General features: G+C 49.8%; 7 protein-coding genes across 7 annotated transcripts; 4 read left to right on the top strand and 3 right to left on the bottom strand.

Moving 5' to 3' along the window:
- Window positions 1-404: 404 nt before the first annotated feature.
- On the top strand, window positions 405-788 carry QC764_706320 (uncharacterized protein; the record flags this gene model as incomplete). Its single annotated transcript, XM_062950274.1, has 2 exons — window positions 405-641; window positions 771-788. 2 exons carry the CDS (start codon window positions 405-407, stop codon window positions 786-788), a joined length of 255 nt encoding a protein of 84 aa, XP_062796271.1.
- Window positions 789-1,390: 602 nt separating this feature from the next.
- Window positions 1,391-2,888, top strand: QC764_0114540 (uncharacterized protein; the record flags this gene model as incomplete). The annotated part of the gene is made up of 2 exons (XM_062941211.1): window positions 1,391-2,492; window positions 2,557-2,888. The coding sequence occupies exons 1-2, from the start codon at window positions 1,991-1,993 to the stop codon at window positions 2,886-2,888; spliced, it is 834 nt and encodes a 277-aa protein (XP_062796270.1). The 5' UTR covers window positions 1,391-1,990.
- A 2,815-nt stretch (window positions 2,889-5,703) lies between these two features.
- QC764_706310 (uncharacterized protein) lies at window positions 5,704-8,238 on the bottom strand (the record flags this gene model as incomplete). The annotated part of the gene is made up of 1 exon (XM_062950273.1): window positions 5,704-8,238. One exon carries the CDS (start codon window positions 8,236-8,238, stop codon window positions 5,704-5,706), a length of 2,535 nt encoding a protein of 844 aa, XP_062796269.1.
- Window positions 8,239-8,857: 619 nt separating this feature from the next.
- Window positions 8,858-13,385, top strand: QC764_0114510 (uncharacterized protein; the record flags this gene model as incomplete). The annotated part of the gene is made up of 7 exons (XM_062941209.1): window positions 8,858-9,626; window positions 9,692-11,360; window positions 11,422-11,745; window positions 11,821-11,966; window positions 12,038-12,151; window positions 12,218-13,014; window positions 13,086-13,385. The coding sequence occupies 7 exons, from the start codon at window positions 8,858-8,860 to the stop codon at window positions 13,383-13,385; spliced, it is 4,119 nt and encodes a 1,372-aa protein (XP_062796267.1).
- QC764_0114520 (uncharacterized protein) lies at window positions 8,873-9,384 on the bottom strand (the record flags this gene model as incomplete). Its single annotated transcript, XM_062941210.1, has 2 exons — window positions 8,873-9,264; window positions 9,366-9,384. The coding sequence occupies 2 exons, from the start codon at window positions 9,382-9,384 to the stop codon at window positions 8,873-8,875; spliced, it is 411 nt and encodes a 136-aa protein (XP_062796268.1).
- Window positions 13,386-13,537: 152 nt separating the features above from the next.
- On the bottom strand, window positions 13,538-14,440 carry QC764_0114500 (uncharacterized protein; the record flags this gene model as incomplete). The annotated part of the gene is made up of 1 exon (XM_062941208.1): window positions 13,538-14,440. The coding sequence occupies one exon, from the start codon at window positions 14,438-14,440 to the stop codon at window positions 13,538-13,540; it is 903 nt and encodes a 300-aa protein (XP_062796266.1).
- On the top strand, window positions 13,971-14,477 carry QC764_0114490 (uncharacterized protein; the record flags this gene model as incomplete). Its single annotated transcript, XM_062941207.1, has 2 exons — window positions 13,971-13,996; window positions 14,180-14,477. The coding sequence occupies 2 exons, from the start codon at window positions 13,971-13,973 to the stop codon at window positions 14,475-14,477; spliced, it is 324 nt and encodes a 107-aa protein (XP_062796265.1).
- Between the last annotated feature and the right edge of the window lie 6,413 nt (window positions 14,478-20,890).

The following is a 20,890-nucleotide window of genomic DNA, read 5'->3' as shown; positions in this document are numbered from 1 at the left end:
ATCTTCACCCCGGGCATGGAACTGCTCAACTAGGGAGCTTAGCCGGTGAGTTACCATACCTTCATGCTGAGCTTGGTTCTCCCGGAGGGGTAAAGAGTAACAAGATGGGGCGGGGTGGTGGCTGAAGGCGGGTTGTCTTTACAGCATGTGTCTTAGGCGCAGATTACCTTCGACTTGGAACACATGCTGGAGCCGTGAAGGGAGACTAAATACGAGGTCGGGGCTATTGCCACTGGATGGGTGATGAGAAGCTGCATGAGTAGATAAATTTGTGCTGTGCTATTGCTCTGGGTATGCTTGGTTGGTGTCTTTGAACCAGCTGGCTATAACAGTGTTTGAGTTAGAAGGGGCAAGATACCTGGTATGTTTGGGGGTAGCAAGGGAGATGACGACAGCCCTTCAACATGACACTGATAGATTTAGATCAATACTGGCGGGGGAGGTGTGTGAGTGCCTTTTCGGAATCCCGGTCTGTTCTACTGTCCTTGCGGAACGCCCAGGGAATACAAAACAGATATGGCGAAAAGCCGAGGGAGATATTACCCAGTGGGACTTCATGTCTCTACGTATGCAAACTATCTCGAGCATCACCAGCGGCTGAAACATGGCCGTCAGCTAACCAACGGACATACCAAAGGTATGTAGTTCCGATTCTAGTCACAATCCTTTCTCCTTCGGCCGACTAATCCGGAAGAGTAGTTCAGTATGGGTCTTCCCGTGGTTCGCTATTTCATTCTTTCCTAAACTTCTGACCGCTTTTCTGCAACTAGCCTCCAACAAAACAGTAACCCGATACAACCTTCCGGGATCTTTTTCGTCGTAAACGCCCTGATATCGTCAAGCTGACAGATGAAATTTAAGCTATGTTGTTGAGCTGATCCCAGACATCCTCTGGGCATGTAAAGAGAGTCTGAAACACAAAATATGAGTTTTACGAAGTCAAGGTACAGACATAACAATGCGGTGTTGTCAATCTGTCTCTCGATCAGTTTTGAAGACCTCTAGATTCGATGACCTTGAAAGCTTATTGGACCTCGTTGAAACCTGTAAGCTAGGAATGTGGATGTCTATCTATCCACCTATTCGTTCTCATGGGAGAGTAGTCTAGTTGGTAGTCTCTATCGTTTTGTCTACGACGTATCAGCTTCTGTGGTCAAAGATGGCGTGTGGATTGGCTGATACGGGCAACAGCAGCTGAAGATGCGATTGGTAAGATATGAGCGTTCAGCTGAACAAATTATGATCATGTACTGCCTGAGTAAACCCCGCTCCTGTTTTTCAGCCTTCGGCCCTCGAGATGCGAGTCGCCAAGCTTATTTCTCTCAGCTCTTAGGTTTTCTCCGTGACAGAGAAGAGAGAAAGTAGGCACAGTCCACCGAAAGTTACGCTTACATATGTCACAGTTGCATCATTTTACACCCAATGTAAGACTCTATATTACCAGTGGGAGAGATGAGACAGTCAATCGACAATGCAGACGACAATAACAGAGTTCCAGTTACTCATGGCGACTCCTGACAGTGTTTTCCGTGCGCCTGGCGACATAGGATCAACAACACCACATGCAATTCCGGACCATCATGAATTCACACAGGTAACAGGAGGGACGCTTCAGGGAAAGCGAAGGCCAACACTCTCTACCTTCCGATCGAACATATCAGTCATGACAACTGTGTCTTTGCAGCAAATAAACCCCAACTATGCCAATCCGGACCGCACAGTCTCCCGCCATGACACATTGTGTCACGTCGGCAGAGCCGACGCCTGGCGGCGTGGTTTTGACGAGACACGAGATACATTGCCACTTACGGCTCAGAAACAGGATCGTCGAATGTACAGCTTCGCTGGCAAGATGATCAAGCGCCAGGAGTCGGTATCCCGCTGAGAGTTGGTATTCTGCCGCCTTGAGTGACTCAGCGTCTTCAATATCTTGAGGGCCCAGCATAAGCTTGTGCTTTTGTCCGAGAAACTGCACTACGATAGGCATGCGATGGATTTGATGACCCGTCCTTTGACGGTCTTGGAGAAGCGTTGCAGGAATATGGTACGTGTTGTCATAATCCGCACATTCCTACTCAGATACGTTTCGACCTTTAGTACCAACATTGAGGCAGTGCGAGCCATCGAGAGCTTCCAAGTTCTCGATAGCAAAAAAGCGCCAGAGCCTTCGTCTGTCAAGCCCATGGCGGCAAATCTCGCCCATAAGCTTCACGAGCCCCATTACTGGGATGGACCAGACGCTCTCAACTTGTTTGACATTGCCGGGGCTCATGAGGCATCTGCCCAGCAGGAAAAGGAGAAGTCTGCTATGGGAAATCAAGCTGAGCTTCTGCCGCCAAATGATGTGACAGTGTTGGATCAAGTCACATCCTCGGTTGGCGGCATGCGCCTCTGGTTCCAGATGCGGGCTCCAGTATTTATGCTGGACCAAGAGGGGAAAAAGCAGCGCTTGCTCCTTAGAAAGAAAGGCCTTGAAGGAGGAATCGGCAATGGTGTGTCACGGCCTTCCTAACTATCTCTTGCATGTAACCATCACTAATCACAGTAATTTTGTAGCCGGAACCCGTAGAATCCTCCATGATGCTCAGGCTCGTATGGGCCCGCTTCATATTTCGCCCAAAGTGGACTTCTTCGTCCGCCTTGTTGCATGTCTGTTTGGAGGGGTGTCTATTGTTGTCCCCATGGTCATACTATTTATTGTAAGGCACTCAAACGTGTTGACTCTTATCTTGACGGTGGTGTTCGTCCTCCTGACAGCCCTCACCCTTGCTGTGCTGTCTAGTGGAATTACACCGACGTCGTTGGAGTCTTTGTTGGGAGCCACAGCGGCATATGCAGCGGTGTTGGTGGTCTTTGTTGGGAATGCGTCGTTCTCTTCTACCGGTTAAATTCTTTGGTGAGATATCGACCAGGGGCTTCATTAGGTAGGTAAGCAACTATACAACTTCAAGAACATGTCTGTATCACAAATACACCAAAGGCACAAGTACGTATGTTTTTTCACCGAGTTTTGTTTGAAGAAGATTACTTCAACCGAACTGAAGCCGCAGGAGTGAGAAAGTTTGCATGTATTTCCCTGGGCTATCACCGTAGTGCTTTGTACCCTCTTGCTAAAACGAGCAACGCTCTAAATAGGGCTTTCTGTTTGTCAATGTCTCCTAGTGACACGTACAGACTATAGACAACGGGGATGACATCAAGAATCGGACGTAAAAGCCTCCATTTCGAGCCACTGCTCTTCGAAGTCGCCGACATTTTGACAAAAGAGCTTTGAAACCTTGTCACTGGTTCGCCGGCTTCCCACTCGCCATTCCAGACGACTGCACCCCCAGTGAAGCCCGAGCCATGTACTTGACATCCCATTCCCACAGATGCGTGCTCCAATAATATTTCCTCCCCTTTACTGTTCCTCTCGTAGAAGGAGGTACATATGCCAAAAATTCGTGAAAATCATCCGGGTGATCTTTCTCCTCGCAGCTCAAGAACAGCAGAAAGCTCACTTCGGCCTCCTCTATCACTGGCATGTTCCCCAGTGCTCTCGCAAATGCATCCAACACTTCCTCCACAGCATCCTCAAACTGGCACTGCCCGAAAGACATTAGGGTACTCATCTAGCCACCTCGCCGGTTCTACAACCCTCATATGTCGTTCCCCATCTCCTATTGGTCTCCAGCAGTGGAGGGCAGTGCAAGTCGTCGGCGATGCGGTATCCCACATCCACGCGAGTTTCATCTCCTAGACCACGAAAATACCAGCCCCCCCTTGGCGTAGCTGCCCTTAACTCAACCTCCAGCTTCTTCAACCGCGGCCAAAAGGGTGGTCTTGGTAGATCAGCAGTCAGGTCGTAGCCCGGTACCAACATCTCCGTCGTCGGTGGCCAGAAAATCGTAGAGTCTCCAAACAGCTGGACACTAAATTCCTCGACGCCCTGGGACCAAACCCGCAATGCTGAGCTGACGGGGTCGTGCGAAAACTGGGGGGAGACCAAGTCGGGAATGGGCTTGCTCTGATCAATAAGTACGGAAAAGGCGTAGTCGGATAGGACCTTGGCACATTGATTCGCTTTAGAGCTGGGAGAGACTCAAGATTGAGAAAAACTGCTTTGCCAAAATTGTGCCGGGAGTCTCGCCGTGGTCCTGCTCATGGATGAAAAAAAAAAAAAAAAAAAAAAAAAACCTCTACGGCTAGATGCCGGCTGTCAGGCAGGCGTTCCTCAACGTCGTCAAACTCGAGTATAATGCAACCGGGAAGCTTGGTCCACATTGAGATGATGACCGAAAGGTCGATGGGGTGTTGTTTAAGCCCCGGGTAGCACCGTCGGTCGAAGGGGCGTACAGAAGTGACGACGAGATGTCGTACACAGCGGAGGACTGGAAGTTTCAAAGGTTCCAGTAGATGGATACGCCAGGAATGAAAGTAATGATGGACCCAGCTAAGTTTTCGGCTGACCGGTTGTTTCGGGGTCGCAATGGACAATGAGATATTTCTGATGGATTCCGGGTCATGGGCTGTTTCTTCTATCCTCCTCAATGCTCTACAGACTTGGCTAATACAATCAGTAAATAAGACGTCGTTAGCATGTAGGTCGGCTGCTGTTTCTAGGCACAGTAAAGGGTGGCATTCAAACTCCGGGCCAGTTGTTGCGACGGCCTGTGAAGCGAGAGATTTGGTCAACGTCTTGGTGGGAGGAGATGAAGATATCGCGGGGCCATGTGGCCTCCTCGACGAAATCATGGAAGCTGGGGGATACAGTGAGCAAGCTCTTCTGGGTGCTGCGATCTGAGAAGTGTACGAAACACTGGAGTATCTCATCAGGAAAGGCAGTGTCTCGGTCACATATCACCAGGCGAAAAGGGACGAAAAGTAAGGAGGAAAGAAGCCCCAATTTTGATTGATGTAGTAGTTAAACTCCAAAACCCAGCAAAGCCCAGCAATTATGATCAACTACCGTCTCCACCTTCCAGCCCCACAGCAGCCATTTCTGATGGTCGGTCTGTGTGTGTGTTGCAGGGATAGGTGAGCAGTCACGAAGTTTAGCGACGGGAGTAAACGCAGCCGGTGTCGTTAAATAAGGGCATGATTGGAATGACACATGCCATCTGAGTGACACAGGTGAGATAGTGATAAAAGCGCCCATCCCGAGTTCGATACGAGAACTTTACAATTGTTGAGCTTTTCCTGTGTTTTTTGTGGTGCGAGGCAGCCACCAGCCAACTTAAAAACGCCCACTTCAGCCCCGGTTTATCCATCAAACACTAAAACACAGCATCTGACCATTTAGGTTCGATAAAGCGTGAGTCGATGACTTCACCACAGAGAATGTTGCAGATTCACCCCATCTGTGAGGCCCATCAAATCTCATCACATCTGGAAGAAGGCCAAATCGGAAAAGCAACACCGGAAGTTTCTGCTCATCTGGGATATCCAGGAAAAACAGCGTAAGAAATTCGGCCCATCGCCGTCTCAAATTTGTTCCTTTGAATGACGCTCTAGACTGTTAACTGGAGAAAGAAACAACCCAAATAGTATGATGTGCTTGTTTTACAACGGCATGTTACAAATACCTTATCCTTAAGGGAGGCTTCGTTGTTTATTTACTTAGCCCCTGAACCCCTTACACAGGCCCCACATCTATCTGGAGCCGCCCTGCCGCAAACAGCACACCTCAGATCATCCCGACAATCCACCGCATTTCAGATTCGCCTAACCTGTTTTCCCATTTTCACCACAGTGGAACCTCGTAAGCTCAGCAATGGCATCTCCAAACCTAGCACCCAAACAGCCAGCGTACGCGCCCATGGTGCTCTCCTCCCAGGCAGTCTTGTGCGACAAAGAAGCCAAGTTCATCAACTTTGGACCGCCACCTCCAGCTTGGCCCTCACCCCGAGCTGGAGCAGCGATAATATTGACACCGCTGCGCAACTCCACCTCTGCCACAGCATGCTGGGCACTCCCACATATGCCACTAGAAAGACTGCCAAGTCCGATGATAGTGTGAAGCCCCTTCCGGACCGGACCACCGCCCCGCCAAACGCTGCCTGACGTTCCGTCCTCGAGCTGAATGGTGATGGTTTGACAGTCACCACTCAGATCCCCTTCTTCTCCTATATTGACAGGGCAGTACAGCTGTAAAGTGCTCTGACCTTGGACTTCACCACTGACGAGGTCATCAAACACCAACACGTCATCTCTCCAGATTTTGAGCTGGTGACGAGGCCCAATGGCAGGCGGGCGGCTGAGGCATGCTTTATCGCTGTCTAGCAAGCGGAAAACATTGATGAACAAGGCCTCTTGACTTTCCTCGCCATTGTTGCTGCTAACGGTAAATTCCTTGCCAACGGGAAGACAGCGAGCCCACCCAGTCCTGACCTCGTGGCTGAGAGTACGGCCGAGGTATTGTATCATCCTTTCCACCAGATCCTGCACAGCCTGCGACTTGGCGCAGGCTTCCAAGAGCCATGCTCCCGCCGTGGACTCGTCGCAGTGACCGCCACCGATATTGTCAGAGAACGTGATCTTCTCAGCGGCCTCACCGAGCACAAGCCGTGTGTAAACTCGGTTGGTACCCAGCAGTTCGACGACAGCGTCGATATCACCGCTACCCTCCAAGATTTGCCGCACCGCAGAACTGATGAACATGAGCTCGGGCCCGAACCACTCCAGCGCGGGTGCTTCCGATGCCACGGTCAGTCGGCGCCCGTTCTCAGCTTCTACCACGTAGGTGGCTAGTGGTAGGTTGTTGCTGTTGGTCTGGCCCTCGCTTGTGGCGGTTGGCTCAAAAACCAGATCGTAAACGACCTTATCTTCACTGTCTGCCTGATGGGCCTGGAGCAAGTCTGGAATGATGTTCTCCTTGGAGAGTGATTGCCAAGTGGGATTCAGCGAGCTAGCGCGGTCTTTGTCCACAAACTGGAGAGACATCTCGCCTGTTGAGGCCGAGGGCAAAAGGATGGGGTGCGTGGCCGTGAACTGTAAGCCCGGGTAGTCGTGGAGTGAGTAGAGCGGTCTCGTACCGCGTCGGGGGGCGCTGACAAACGCCACACGTCTGGTTCCTGGAGGGCCTCCGCTGTCTGTAGCATCTGGAGATAGGACTACATCGCCAGGCTCGACATTGCATATCTTCTTCAGCTTCTCCCCGGCAGGCCCGGCCATGACGACCTTCACATTACTAGAGAAGCAAGAGGATGACTGCGGCGGCTTGTAATACCCCTTGTTTTTTGCGAACTCGTCCACAAGATAGTACCTGATCGTCTGTGAAATCGGGAAACGTCCCATACCGGGAATAACCAGGAGGTCATAATCATCAAGATGCGTGGCGCCTAGGTCACCCCAATCAAGAAAGCCTGAGCTGAGCCAGCCGCGGTACTGCCGCCAGGTATCGGGGTGGATGCTACCAAACGTGCTGCCGCTAAGCTGAGGGGCTGTCGTGGTCAGTTCGTTGTATACATCCCGGATGGTATTATCCGAGGCGCCACACGCAGCCAACTTGGCAAAGTGGCAGAACATCTCGAGGTCGGCATCGCGCCATGTGCCTTGTCCCGCCTGTCCTTGCTTCAGGTTGCGGTAGGCGGCTGAGACGAGCAGCTTTCGGTACCGGGACGCGAGATCTTCCGAGGGCTCAGTGATGCCGAAGAAGGTGCGGTAGAACTGGATCATGAGGGCTGTTGCCTGGTTGTTGATATGGTTGTTGAATTCCGAAACGGCCGTGTTGGCCTTGTCAATGTCGATGGTTCCCTGCCTATCCCGGACATTGTTGTAGAAGGCCTTAATGAGCAAGGCCGCGGCGCCGGCGGCGAACTTGTCCTTGTCCAACCCGTCTGTTATGAGCTCTGATGGAGCGAGGCCGGGTTTGTAGTCTGGGAAGACGAGGGTCCGCATGTTCCCGTTTTTCCAGCGGAAGTCGAGCGTCTTTTGAAGGTACGCCACCGTCATTTTGATGCACGGATGTGTTGAGAAGTCGAAGCCAGTGTTGACCTGGGACATTTTGAAGATGTCCCTGACTTGCACGGGATGACGTGCCGGCGGTGTTGGATCATCTGGATTCACTGGCGTCGTGCCTCCAAAAAGCTTCTCGAAAAGCTTCCCAAGGCCGAGGAAATCGATGCCCGCCCTGGTCACGGTGGGTAAGTTCCCGGGAGTTGGTGTTGAGCCATGAGATGGAGCAGGATCAAACTGGCCGACGTCTGGCACGTTGTCAATGATGTCTTCATAGCCGCTGAAGGAGCCGAAAGCCGCCATGATGGTGTCTTTGCCTCAGAGTCCTGGCAAACGGTGGAAACGAAGCCATGGACTGGAGGTGAGAGACGCTTCATCACGTATAAGAGCCTGGAGCTTGGGATCATCCCAGACTCGCTGCAAACGCTCCGCTTCACAGCCACCTTACAATCAATAGCTGAGCTGAATTCAAGCTGAACATTGCAGAAATATATCAGCACAAAACAATTATTGATAGGACTAATGCAAATCTCGGGTGGTGGCAGAGCTCTGATATCCAGAGTATGGGGATCTGATGTGGGGAGGAGACTGTATGAGAGGTCTAGAACTGTCTGAAATGGGTTAGCTAAATCTTTAGTGTTGAGCTGAAGATCCAAAGCTCTCTAGCCTCTCGACTCCAGGGTTGCATTTCGGCTTGTTCCATCTTCTCCAAAGCAAACAATAGGCTCATAGGAAACGCTGGCTCATGTATTGTCTCCTCAAAGCTGGGAATAGGTAGACTTGCAGTTGAGGGACCTAATAAGACCATATAGTATAGATAGATCAGTAGAAGAATTTTGAATGCACTTCCATCTTCCTTCGCTTCAACAGCTTTTTGTCAACAGCATTCTGCTCCCGCCATTGTACTTGCCAAAGTGACACCATGGCAGACGCTATGTCATACCTGGCCAGTGCACACAGCTCTTCTGGTGGTGCCTGCCGGGGCCCGCAGAGCAGGGCCTATCGGAGAGCTTTGCACCGTTACGCCAAGCAAATCAACGCTCTTCCTTCGTGTAAGTTCAATCTTCTCAAACCTCAAGAGTTCTTTTCTCATTTGGGACCAGATGCCAAGGCTTTTCACAAGAACAATCCGCAGTGCTTCGGACTCCCGCGGAGTTACTCGGTGCGTGTCGTCCAGGACGACAATGCCCAGGCCGCTCCAGCCGCTGCCCAAGCTATTGAAGGCAAGACCATTGTGATCGGTCAACATGGTTCTGACAGCAGCGGCCTGCAGCTGGGCAGTGTTGGCGTCAAGCCCTCTGATGTGAACTGGTTCTCTTCGACCAATAGCTATGTCTTTGACACGGTGCTTGAGCAACCGTCAGCCCAGCTTTTTCCTCAACTGAAAGCATCGCGAGTCTCTGGATATGTGAGTCTCGAGGGCAACGCACCTGCAGCCTCAATTGCCATCGGATCGGACGTTATCAATGTCGAGCTCGACAAGAAGGCGAGCTGGTACGATGTCGAGGTGGCAGCCAATGCTGGCGCCTACCTCGACACGCACAAGTCGACGCTGGCTTGGGATGTCAAGTCTGACAAGTGGACTAACGCCAGCTGGGAAGAGGGCAAATTTACCTGGGGTTACGACATCGCCAATAGAGGGAATGACTTGCAGGAGGATTGGGTCGCTGAGAATATGTTTCTTGACAACTGTATGTTTCTCCTCCCCTACTATCTTCAGGCTGGAGCAAGGACGAGTACTGAACTACCTGTACAGACTCCGATCCCCCAACTGAGTTTAACCTCACCATGGACCTGTACGGCCCGGACTACACATGCATCATCGGAGAGAGCACCGATGATGGTGCCTTCATCAACACCACCATCACGAATCGACGTCTTGTGCCCCCTGCCCCAGCCCAACGTAGTCAATCGGCCATCAAGTCTGTCTTTCCAGTCAAGTGGAAAATTCAGATGACCCCCTTCGCCGATAGCTTCGTGGGAGCCTACGAAGACTCTGAAGGCGTGATTTACGCCGTCAAGGGGTCGCTTCGTCTGGAAGAGAGCGCCGATGAATCTGTCGTTGCTGCTAGCATGACTGAGGACCTCAGCGTCGTCGAAGGCACCGAGAAGTCGTTTTCTGCCATGTCCGTCGCAGAGGCACCATCTTTTATTATGGCTGCTGCTGCTGATGCACCCCCCAAAGCCAAGCTGGCCGTCCATCAACTTATGACCTTTGACCCCATGGTACAGGACAAGGAGGATCCTTCCGGCTACCGCGACTCTGTGGCAACGGTGGCTATGAAGGACTTTCAGAACATCATCATCTATCACATGGACGAGGATCTGAGGACTACCTTCATCAGCGCTTCTCAAGTACACCTTGAGCCTGAGGTGCTGGCAGTCGCCAATGACGATCCGGGCAATGCAGCGTGGTACAAAACGCTCCAGGTTCCCCTTATCACGTCTGTGCTTGCACAAGGCACTACCGAATGGGGCAAACACTGCAACGGAGCTCGCGCAGCTGCACGGCTCAAGTCGATCCCTGCCGAGAGTGAGGTCTACAAGCGGCACTCGGCCAAGCTCTATCGGTACCGCTATTTCGAGAAGTTTCCCGCCATGAAGGAGTTCCTGTCTGATCAACGCAATGGGGGCCACAAGGAAGACTTGAAGAAGTTTGCCGACAGAATGAAGGAGCAGTTCAAAGCCAAGACATCGGGACTCGGCGCCGGCAATCCTGACTTTGAAAAGAACCTCACAAGCGCCCTTGCTGAGATCGACAACTTGGCCAAATGGGCGCGCGACAAGAACTTGTATTGGGCTATGCAGCTTCTGTACTGGGTCCAAAACTCGGCCGTCAAGATGTGGTACGGCCAGTACATGTCTGGCAGTGTGTCGAGCTCCGTGGCCATGCGGTTGAAGCAGTTGAACACGCTGTTTGGCATTCTTGAGGACAACGCCAACAACACGAAGCCTGGAGGCAAGAGCTTTATGCAAGCCTTCAATGAAGAAGTCAGGCTGTACCAGATGACGGCAATCATCCCGCAGATGGTCGACCTGACCGGCAACACAAAGCAGGACATTGACGACTTGGTAAAGGAGTGTCTGGATCAGTACATCAAGCAGTACCAGAATATCGACATGGAGGCGCACAAGGAGGCCATCGAGGCCGCGCTGCTGCTCTATCAACAGGACGAACTGCGCCGCAAGGTTTTCAAGATGTTGTTTGCGCTTTCCCGCACCAGTAGCACCTTGGGCTCATGGGGTGCCACGATTGAGTTATGGCATCGTGAACTGTACAACAGGCCATGGTTTCAGAATGTTGCCAAAATTGCCAATTCAGTCCGGGTGCTTACCGTCCTCACCAGTGTTGTCGTACTCGTCCAGCCTCTTTTGACTGGCGAATGGAGGAGCATGTCGCCAGAGCAGAAGGTGAAGTGGGGATTGTAAGTTTCTTTCTGTTTGTTTTCCAGTACTTTTGACTTGAGAAACTGACAGAGCATGCAGTGCCCTCGGCGGTCTGGCTGGTATGCTCATCATCGAAGTTGCCCAAGGCACCTTGCGTTTGTACCAATTCTGGGGCGACATGGCCGCTAAGCGGTGGTATGAGAAGCTTGGTACCGCCTTTGGCTGGGAAGGTGCCGTCAACAAGATTGAGAATGGCGCTTTGCGGGTTCAAAAGGGATTCGGCAGCTGGTTCACTCGTACTGCCGAGCAGACCAAGGACTTGGCTGCTCGAATTGCTGCCAAGGAGGAGGGGTTGCTCGAGTTCAGCAGATTTGAGAAGATATTTGGCAGGAATGTTGGGGAGTTCATGGGGGCTGTTCTTGGGTGAGTTTCTTCCATTCAGCCCAAATGAAGGGGCTTTGTTTGTGTGTGGCAACATGGCTGACTCTTTCTCACTAGCGTGGTCCTGGGCATTGTCAGTATCGTCTTGATCCTCATCGAACTCGACTCGAACAAGGACGGTTTGCTCCAGGCGATGGACTGGATCATGTTCACTTCATCTGTCATTCAAGTGGCCGGAATTATCCTCGGATGGGTTGCCGCAGGTAAGTTCACCCTCCCAGTCGTCTTGATGGCCCAGAGTGGTGAGACTGACTCCTAATTCCTCTCGGTCTAGGTCTCGGGGCTGCCTATTCAGGTCTCGCTCTCGTTGCCGCATGGTCAGGGCCTATCGCTATCGTCTTTGCTGTCATCGGAATAATCTTGTTTCTTGTCTGGTATTTTACCACCGGTATGTACCCGTCACTTCTGAACCTCCACGTGTACGCTTCTTCCTTGCTGATTACCTCACGTCCAGACCACCGCGATCCAATCCAGAAGTTTGTAGAAGACAAGGCCCGGCCCGCAGGACTTTGGGTAGACAACCCGATGCAAGCATCCGACTACATTCGTACTGTGCCTGCTGTCGACCAAAACCCATCCCTTCCTGGCCTGACTTTCAAGGGGCCAATGCGGCGGGCCGGCGATATTGGCCAGGAAGACACCAGCTCCATTGACGCCAAGTATCTGCATCTCGGTAAGACCGAGGGCGCCGTCGATCTCGGCGACGCTCTAGACTATACATCCGACACCATCTGGAGCTTTGAGACAGACGCCTATGGCAAGAGCTTGATCTACACCAAGCGCATCATCCAGGAGAAGGACCGCAAGCGAGCAGTGCTGTGGTATTTGTCGACGGACGGCAGCAACAACGCCATCGTTAAGCAACGCCCCGGCGCCGACCCCGAGTGGAAGGCGTTGCTTCCTTCCTTGCAGTGGGAGGTCGAGGTCCTAGAGCCGCCAAAGGTTGACGGCAAGAAAAACGTGCTGGCAAGCAAGGCGCGTATTCGCCGAGGCAACCTCGATCTGGGGCGCACCTTTGACAGAGGTAACAAGCAGCCCGGTGGACTGGTACTGGTGGATGTTGGAAAGTATGAAGAGGCTGCCAAGAAGTATCGCCTCAGGGACATAATGTACCGCCAGGGTCACGGACCCCGGCCGGAGCTACCAGGGCCTGCGGTGCCATTTTATGTCTGGGAGGTTGAAATGGAGGCAATGGGCCCTGGAAACTTGGAGTACAGCTCGCCCAAGTGGGTGTTGACCAACAAACTCAAGGTAAATTCCACCCTACTTGCCAACATCATATACACAATTAGGAAAATGCTGACACATGCTGACCCAACCAGAATGAACGCAACTACCCGAAATTCGACTATGAGCCGAGTGATGCCATGCGCTGGTCCATCTCGCCCCCGCTCGACGCCAACAGCTTTGAGCTCATCACGGCCGCGGGCCAGGACGGCGGTATCGTGAAGCAAAAGGACGGTGTCGAGCCACCGCTCATGTCGCCAACCACGTACACAGTGACGTGCACAGTGACGCGCGGTGGCAAGGATCTCGTGTCGTGCCAGGCTAACTTTACACTCGAGGTAATTACTGAGGAGGAGCTAGCCAAGAGGGGTGATGAGGGGGATGACGAGGAATGAAGGGCTGGAAGGAGAATTAGCTCTGCGCAAGTCCCTGGCGAGACGAATAGGCAGCTCCTCTTATTATTGAAGACTTTTAACCTTCATAACCATCCCAACTTGCCAACCCCATTCATAGACATCCCGGAATTCTCTCTTACTTTCCCTCATTCTCAACCTTGAAAGCCCCCTTTTTTATCACAACACTCTTCATCGCCTCTTTTTGGAAGACACTTGACCACAGATATCATGTCTTCGTCAGCAAGCCCAGACTCAATCGCCCGCTTGTATAATGAGCCACACAACTGGGTCAAGAGCGTCTCGGCGCCTGCACCTTCCGCAGCGGCCGTGATAAGCTGAGTGCTGTTGTAGCAGTCCTTTATGGTAGCCTGAGCTGACCAATCCTCTCTGAGAATCTTGTCAACTTTAAGCTTTGAGTAAGCAGAGGCCATCGGCCCAGCCTCGAGCACCTGCCCAAAGGCGTCAAGGTCCAGCCCCTGTGCCGAAGCCAGGTTCGCGGCCTCGGCCAAGCCGACGGTCACGGTGATGAGGAAGGTGTTGACGGCGTATTTCATCTTGAGGCCGGAGCCGACGGGGCCGCAGTAGATGGCTGCGCTGGTCATGGGCTGGATGTAAGTTCTGATGCTGTCTGCGAGGGAGGGGTTGTTTGCAGCTAGCATGCCGACTAGACGGCCTTGCTGGGCTGGGATTTTGCTGCCGCTGACGGGCATCTCGATGAAGGTGCCGCCTGCGGTTGTGATTGAGGTGTTGAGGTGCTGACTGAAGGGGACGGAGACGGAGGAGGTGTTGACTAGGGTTTTGTTGCGGAGGTGGGGGATTAGGTCGGGGGTGAGGATGGAGAGGATGGCTTGTTCGTTGAAGAGCATTAGGAAGATGAGGTCGGATTGGTGGATTAGTTGGAGGGGGGTTGCGGCTGGTTTGGCAGTGCTGCCGGGTTGGAGGAGGGGGGGGTATTTTGAGGGGGAGCGGTTCCAGACTGTGAGGGGGAAGTGGTGGGATAGGTTGAGGGCCATGGGGGTGCCCATTGTGCCTAGACCTAGGAAGCCGAGGCGCATTGTGGGAGGGTATTGGAGGTTGGGTTGGGAGGTTTAATCTGTGGTTGAGAGCTGTGGTTGAAGTGAGAGTACATAAGCTCATTCTTTATCTGGTCTATCTGATCATGTCATTCACAGGGCGTGGTATCCCGTGCCACCGATTATTCACCAGGGCCAATAGTAAAGCGTCTCCTTCCTGTCACAGAACTTAGGGACTCTCTACAGGCACCTACTCACACCAGGCGGCAGAATTACCGGTACATCTAGGAATAAAATCACAACTGCTCCGAGAAGCCGGGCAGGCCCTTCGAGGTCTCGACACTCGAGTTATCATATTAAGCAGCTTAGGCAACTACAAACTTCACAGCGATATACCTAAATCACAATAACATCAAACCGTTCCAGTACTTCATCAAGAGAAAAAAGTTTTCACATTTAATTAAAATTATATATTAATTCTCATTACCCTCGTCGCTACCTACTCACCTCAAACTCTCCCTTTTCCCACCAGGGGAAGGAAAAAAGGAAGAGCTTTTTCTCAAACACTTTTTTACTCAACCCACCTAGTTAGTTAGTTTAGTTATATCTCCCATCCCCACGATGCTCACGACCCCTATGCTCCATATAATGACGTTAGCACTTCCCATCAATGTAAACTGCCCGAACAGTGATTGCCGCCGGGGTAGGGCAAGCGGCCCCCTGAAGAACGTGGCTGCAGGGATGGGTGCGGACGGCGGGTTTGTTCTTGACCACGCAGCCGCAGGCCCAGATGTTGGAGGTGTAGATGCACATTTTGTGCTGTTGTTGTGGGTTGAGTGGGGGGAGAGGGGAAAGGGGGGTAAATACTTACCTGCTTGAGGTGGTGGACGTTGGTAGATTGGTGATGGGTGTGAGTGAGTGAGTGACAATGACGATGATGAGAAGTTGCGGTGAGATGGATGGGGTGGAAGAGTTGATTGTATAGTCTGTGGGGATTTGTGTAGCGGAGAATATACAATGGGATTGTCTGATGGGATTTTACATTAGGGATTGATGTCTTTGTCTGTTCTATTCTTCCTATCTTCCCCGTATATTGGGCTTTGTCTTGAGTCCTGAATAGCTTCATTCACAAACGGTGCTTGGTAGGTAGGCTTTTGAGGCGCAGAATTAACTTTGCAGAGAAGAGGCTGTAGCTGGACTTCCCGGGATGGTTCAATATGGCTAACGGTAGGTCTCTAGTAAGTTCAGGTAACTTAGGTAAGGGTGAGGTTCAAGCAAACATTTACAATTCTGAGGTCATCATGGAGGCATCGAGTTACCTTATCTTTAATCCCTCGATCTTGAGAAGAATACACATGATTACGGTCAGGAATATGTCATCCAGAGTTAAGAACAGTGTTGTTAAAAATAAAAAAGAGTGTTTTTATTGCATTTATGTTTTGGTTGTCATCACACAGTGATTAATACTTGCCTCACCTACTTTGCCTTGACATACCTTACTTACCTTACTTACCTTACTTACCTTACTTACCTTACTTACCTTACTTACCTTACTTACCTTACTTACCTTACTTACCTTACTTACCTTACTTACCTTACTTACCTTACTTACCTTACTTACCTTACTTACCTTACTTACCTTACTTACCTTACTTACCTTACTTACCTTACTTACCTTGCTCTACGCTTGCCTCTTTGCCTTCCTCCACGCTTGGCTCTTCGTCCGAGTCATTCAAGTTGGGAGTATCTTAAGTGAGAAAATCGAATTTCTCTCTGATCCTGTTCTCCCGCTTGATCTCCAGTTTCCCATCATTGTCCTTGTCCAGAGGATCGGGAACACCGGGCTGGTGAATAGAGCAGGGCCAATCTCGTGCTTTCGGCGCGACAACAGGGTTGGAGCATTCAAGAACCTGATGGGTAATAACAGGGTGGCATGTCCAGATTTTCTCTCTGCCGGGAATAGTCTCAGAGCCGCAGTAGACGTAGTTGGCGTAGTATTCAAACATCTTGAATGAGATATGTGGTTGGTGTTGGTGGTGGTTTGGTTGGTTGGGTTGGTGACGTGTTGATGTCCGAGTCTTTACGTAGGTAGATACCTATCTATCAAAATGGCTCGAGAGTTTGATAATGGTCATGAGAGAAGAGATGAGGCATGACAGAAAGGTAAGGATGCTAAGTAGACCGACATCTGGATAATGTTGTGGTACGAATAACGATATTATAATACGGATGATGACCGTTTATAGAGAAGAATACTGAAGTATCTACATCACTCACTCTGTTTCAAGTCAGTTGGTCTTTCTCTTGCAATAATTGGCGTCATGGAGCCGCATATGCTTCTGTTCGTGGAAGAAATGCTGGAAAGCTGGTTGGTACTTATACGGAGGTTCCTTGCCGATACCTCTTTTTAACTCCAGAGCAGAGGTATACTCATTATATGGCCGGCAGTCTTTGGTGTTATGCCTTTATCAGTACTCTGATAGGTAATCTCTAAAATTACATTCACTGGGTACGTGTTCTGGGAGATAATACAGTCGTTAGTAGATATGAGATATACACAAGGTAACATTGGGAACGTAGGTAGATGATATTTTTGATAAATTCGGTTTTTTATTTTGTTGGCTCTCACTCAGCTTGGGTCATGTCTATAGAACCAGATCCTTGACAATACTTGACTTCAGACTCCAACTAAAAGTCGAGACTAAATCTCAACGGGATATGTCTATGGCGCACTACGATTGTCTCCGGTAGCACCCAAAACACCACTGCCACGGCAGTGAACCACACAATATACAAAATACAGAAGGCGAAAACCGCATATACGATGAAAAGCCCCATCTCCAAAAACTTGAACCCCAAGTGAACTAGGTCCATGATATCCATGGTGCTTGGCTATTCTGTGTTGCGGTTGAACTTCCTAGAATAATTTGGTGGGAAACAAGAATCCATGACGGCAATGCACTTGATAGCTGCTCCTAAATAGATGAAAGCCTTGAGGCTCAACTGGAGAGGATAATGAGATTGTTCATGAGCCAGAGCCCACATGGAACATTGCTTTGGCAACTGGAAACAGAGCTGTTAACCTGCTTAACGTGTTCATTGCTAAGTGGACAAAGATACCGGATGGGCAGGTGTTAGTAGCACTACTTTGAGGACAATCACATGGTTTCAGCACTCCAGTACAACACCTGTTACAACAAAACAAACACTTTTGCCCTTCAGACAATACTATTATTTCAGCACCGCCGTGATCATTTACGACACAAAACTTCTCCCATGGTGGGAGGAGTGAGGGGATGAGGTAGGAGACTTCGTTGGGTTGATTGATGAGTTGATCATTTTTGGACATATTTGATATAATAAAAAAACTTTTTTCCTCTGGAGTATTCATTTCTCTTCTTGACCATTGAAATTTGAATGTGATTACCTACCTATGTACGAAATGGCCGTTGTTTCTTTGCCTGATTATCAACTTCCTATTACCTGGAAGAAGAGATGCTGTTCTGTGTCGCAACCCGCGCTCTTACGATGTCTTCAAACTTCAAACAAAGACTGAATCCTAGAAGAAGGCCTACTGACGTACCTAGGTGTGTTATTGCGACGCATCTGTTTGCAGCAAGTATGTGAGCGAACTGCTACGAGAGCTTTTATGGCTGAGATGCCTGTAAAACAAAGCTTGCTTACCTACCTACCCTCTCCTATCAGCCTATTTTGTGTACCTTCTCAGAAGGCAAGATGAAGAGATAAAGCATTGTTCTTAATAGTGCCACTTACTATTTTAAGAAATTGAACCCAGCGAACACGAAGGAAGACAAAGCCTTTACTATTCATTCGACCACAGTCCATTGTCCCATCAGATAGATATATAAACCCGCTCTTCCCCGCCTCAAATCCTCTCATCCCATCATCATCATCATCATCACCATTTACTACTTCCGGTAAGTAACCAACCACCACATCATCTCTCCACCTCTCACAACAACACTTTGCTCGCATCCATCCACACCACCCAACAACAACAACAACAACATGTGCATTCACACCCAATACTGCTACGGCTGCGGCTGCATCATCCCCGGCCATGTGGTCCGCGCCGAGAAAAGCGCCCATGTGGCTTTGGGTCTGTGTGGAGTGGATTTTCATGCGCGAGTATATTTTGTCTTGTTGCGAGAAATGTGAGGATGACAGGTTCTGTTAAGTTTGCAGAAGACAGTCAGTCATCTTTGAGACATGACGGGTAAGTTCATAATATACTAATAAAACCTAGCTCCCTCCCCTGGTGGGAGCTGTGGTGGGGGTGATGATCAAAATAAAAAAAGATCTTTCGAAAGAAATATTGTGTGCCAGTTCATGCGTTTGTTGTGTATATTGTTGATTGATCTGTGTCACTTTTATGATCTGTGACTTTGTAAGCCTATTGTTTAGTACCTACCATACTGCACCAGCTTTACATACACACTTAAATTGTGTGTAAATCTCGTAACATTTGGTGAAAGGACATTTACTCAATGGTCTTGAGTTAGGTAAGAGGAGTCTTTGCAAGTCCTTGAAGTCTTCCGTCAACAGTCAGACAGAGAGAAAGACATATATGAGGTCAAATATATAGTATCGTAATCACAAAGCACAATTACATCAAGGATAAAAGATAATAGAAGTCCAAGAAAAAAGAAATTCATTCGTTTTTGGAATCAAAATTCCCAAAGATAAAAAAGGGGTTGGTTGATCACCACCACCATTCACTTACTTACCTGTAGGCATTCTACCAAAACACGTCTTATCCTTCCCCACCTGTGGAAGTACTGTCATGTTTTCTCAACAACTCACCTGCTTGTAACTCCGTCTCTTCTTAGGAGGAGGAGGAGTATGAACAGCACACATGTGCTGATGATATCGCCTAATAATCGGTTGAGGGCTCTGGCAAGCTCAGCCAGCAATTCTGACCTCAGCGCAGAGGTAGGACACCTGGACAGAGCCAGCAGGACACCCACAGGCGAGGAACTATTGCTCGTATTCACACATGGTTGTGTAAGTGAAGTGGAATGGTTTGTTGAGAGTTTGGTTTGGGTTAGGGGGGAGACTTTGTCAAAACGTCTCGAGTGTATAAATGTACTGATGATGATGAGAAGAAGCTGAGATGAATGGTGAGGAAAGGGTGGCGCTTAAATAATGGTGTTGGGAGGGGGTAGTGAGGGTTGGCAATGGGGTTATTGATAATAGGATGCAGTTGATACAATGCTTTGGTGGTTGTACTGTGTGATTAGCCTGTGTACTACTCAATTTGTTCCATGAACAATAAAGTTGTTGAGACGATGGGGCGTCCTTAAACAATATCTGTAGACGTACTGCCAAGGTCTTTACAGTTGGTATATCTCTCTCCAAGTTCCTAACGAAAAAGGTGCCTGGTAAAGAAGAAGTCAGATGATAGATATCACATCACAATTAGCACAAGTATGGTATAGTATTAGTTCTTGATGGTAAAAAAGGACATGTTTATAACAATATGATCTAGAATGACACTTGCCATCCTCGTCTCCCCACCAGGGGAAGAAATCGACCACCATCTTAATCCTACCGCCTCCTCTACCAGGGAAAAAGGTCACCTGCTATTCACTACCTACGCACTTTCTCACCTGCATGATGAAGGCGTCTACCCTCCCGCTGAAGCTGCGGGCAAGAATGGTCCATATGCTTCTTGATTGGCGGTCTAGGGTATTGGCAGGGCTCCTCGTCGGGACACCAGTGGATGCATTGCAGCAACCCCGGCACCTTGCAACTGCAGGAGTAGAACCACTCATAGAAAACACACATGGTGCCTGTTGTTTGGGGTGATTGGTTTGTAAGTGTTGGTGTTCGTGATGATTTGAGGCTTTGCGGGATACTGGGATGAATAGTCAGAAAGCTCAAATAGTGGGCATGAGAAGGATGATGATGAGAAAAACTTGGATGATGATGAGGGAAGAAGTTCTCGTACTTAAATAGACGAATATTTTTAGGATGATGAACTGTGAATAATAGACTTGTACAACAGAACAATGCATGGTGCAATTTGGAAAAAAAAGATGTCTTTGAACAATAGGTTAACTCTGCTTGCAGTCAAGCTTGAGACTATTGCGATTTGATGTTGGATCACCGTTTATGAATCATGATCAAAATGAGTTGAGTTCGGAACATTGTCCTATTTACAAACCCGAGTTCTTTCTGTTTTGGCGGTTAGCGGCCCCGACTCGGAGCTTCCTTTTATCGGCGCTTCTCATTACTTCTACCCCCAGAATTGTTCTCTCTCAGGAAGGCCAACAGGGCACGTATCTCAGTTATGTCTGCGGTGTTGACTGAGATGGATGACCAGCAACCGATGACCACCACCTCCGATATTGTGGGGCACCTCGCGCCTGCCCATCAAGGTACCCACATCCAATACTGCCAACCCTCACCGCTCTCTACTAAACCTAACCCTTTCTCAACACCACCCATATCCATCATGACATCCATCAT

The sequence above is a fragment of the Podospora pseudoanserina genome, assembly GCF_035222485.1.
Source record: "Podospora pseudoanserina strain CBS 124.78 chromosome 7 map unlocalized CBS124.78p_7.2, whole genome shotgun sequence".
Taxonomy (NCBI): domain Eukaryota; kingdom Fungi; phylum Ascomycota; class Sordariomycetes; order Sordariales; family Podosporaceae; genus Podospora; species Podospora pseudoanserina.
This window is presented reverse-complemented; position numbering and strand designations above follow the sequence as displayed.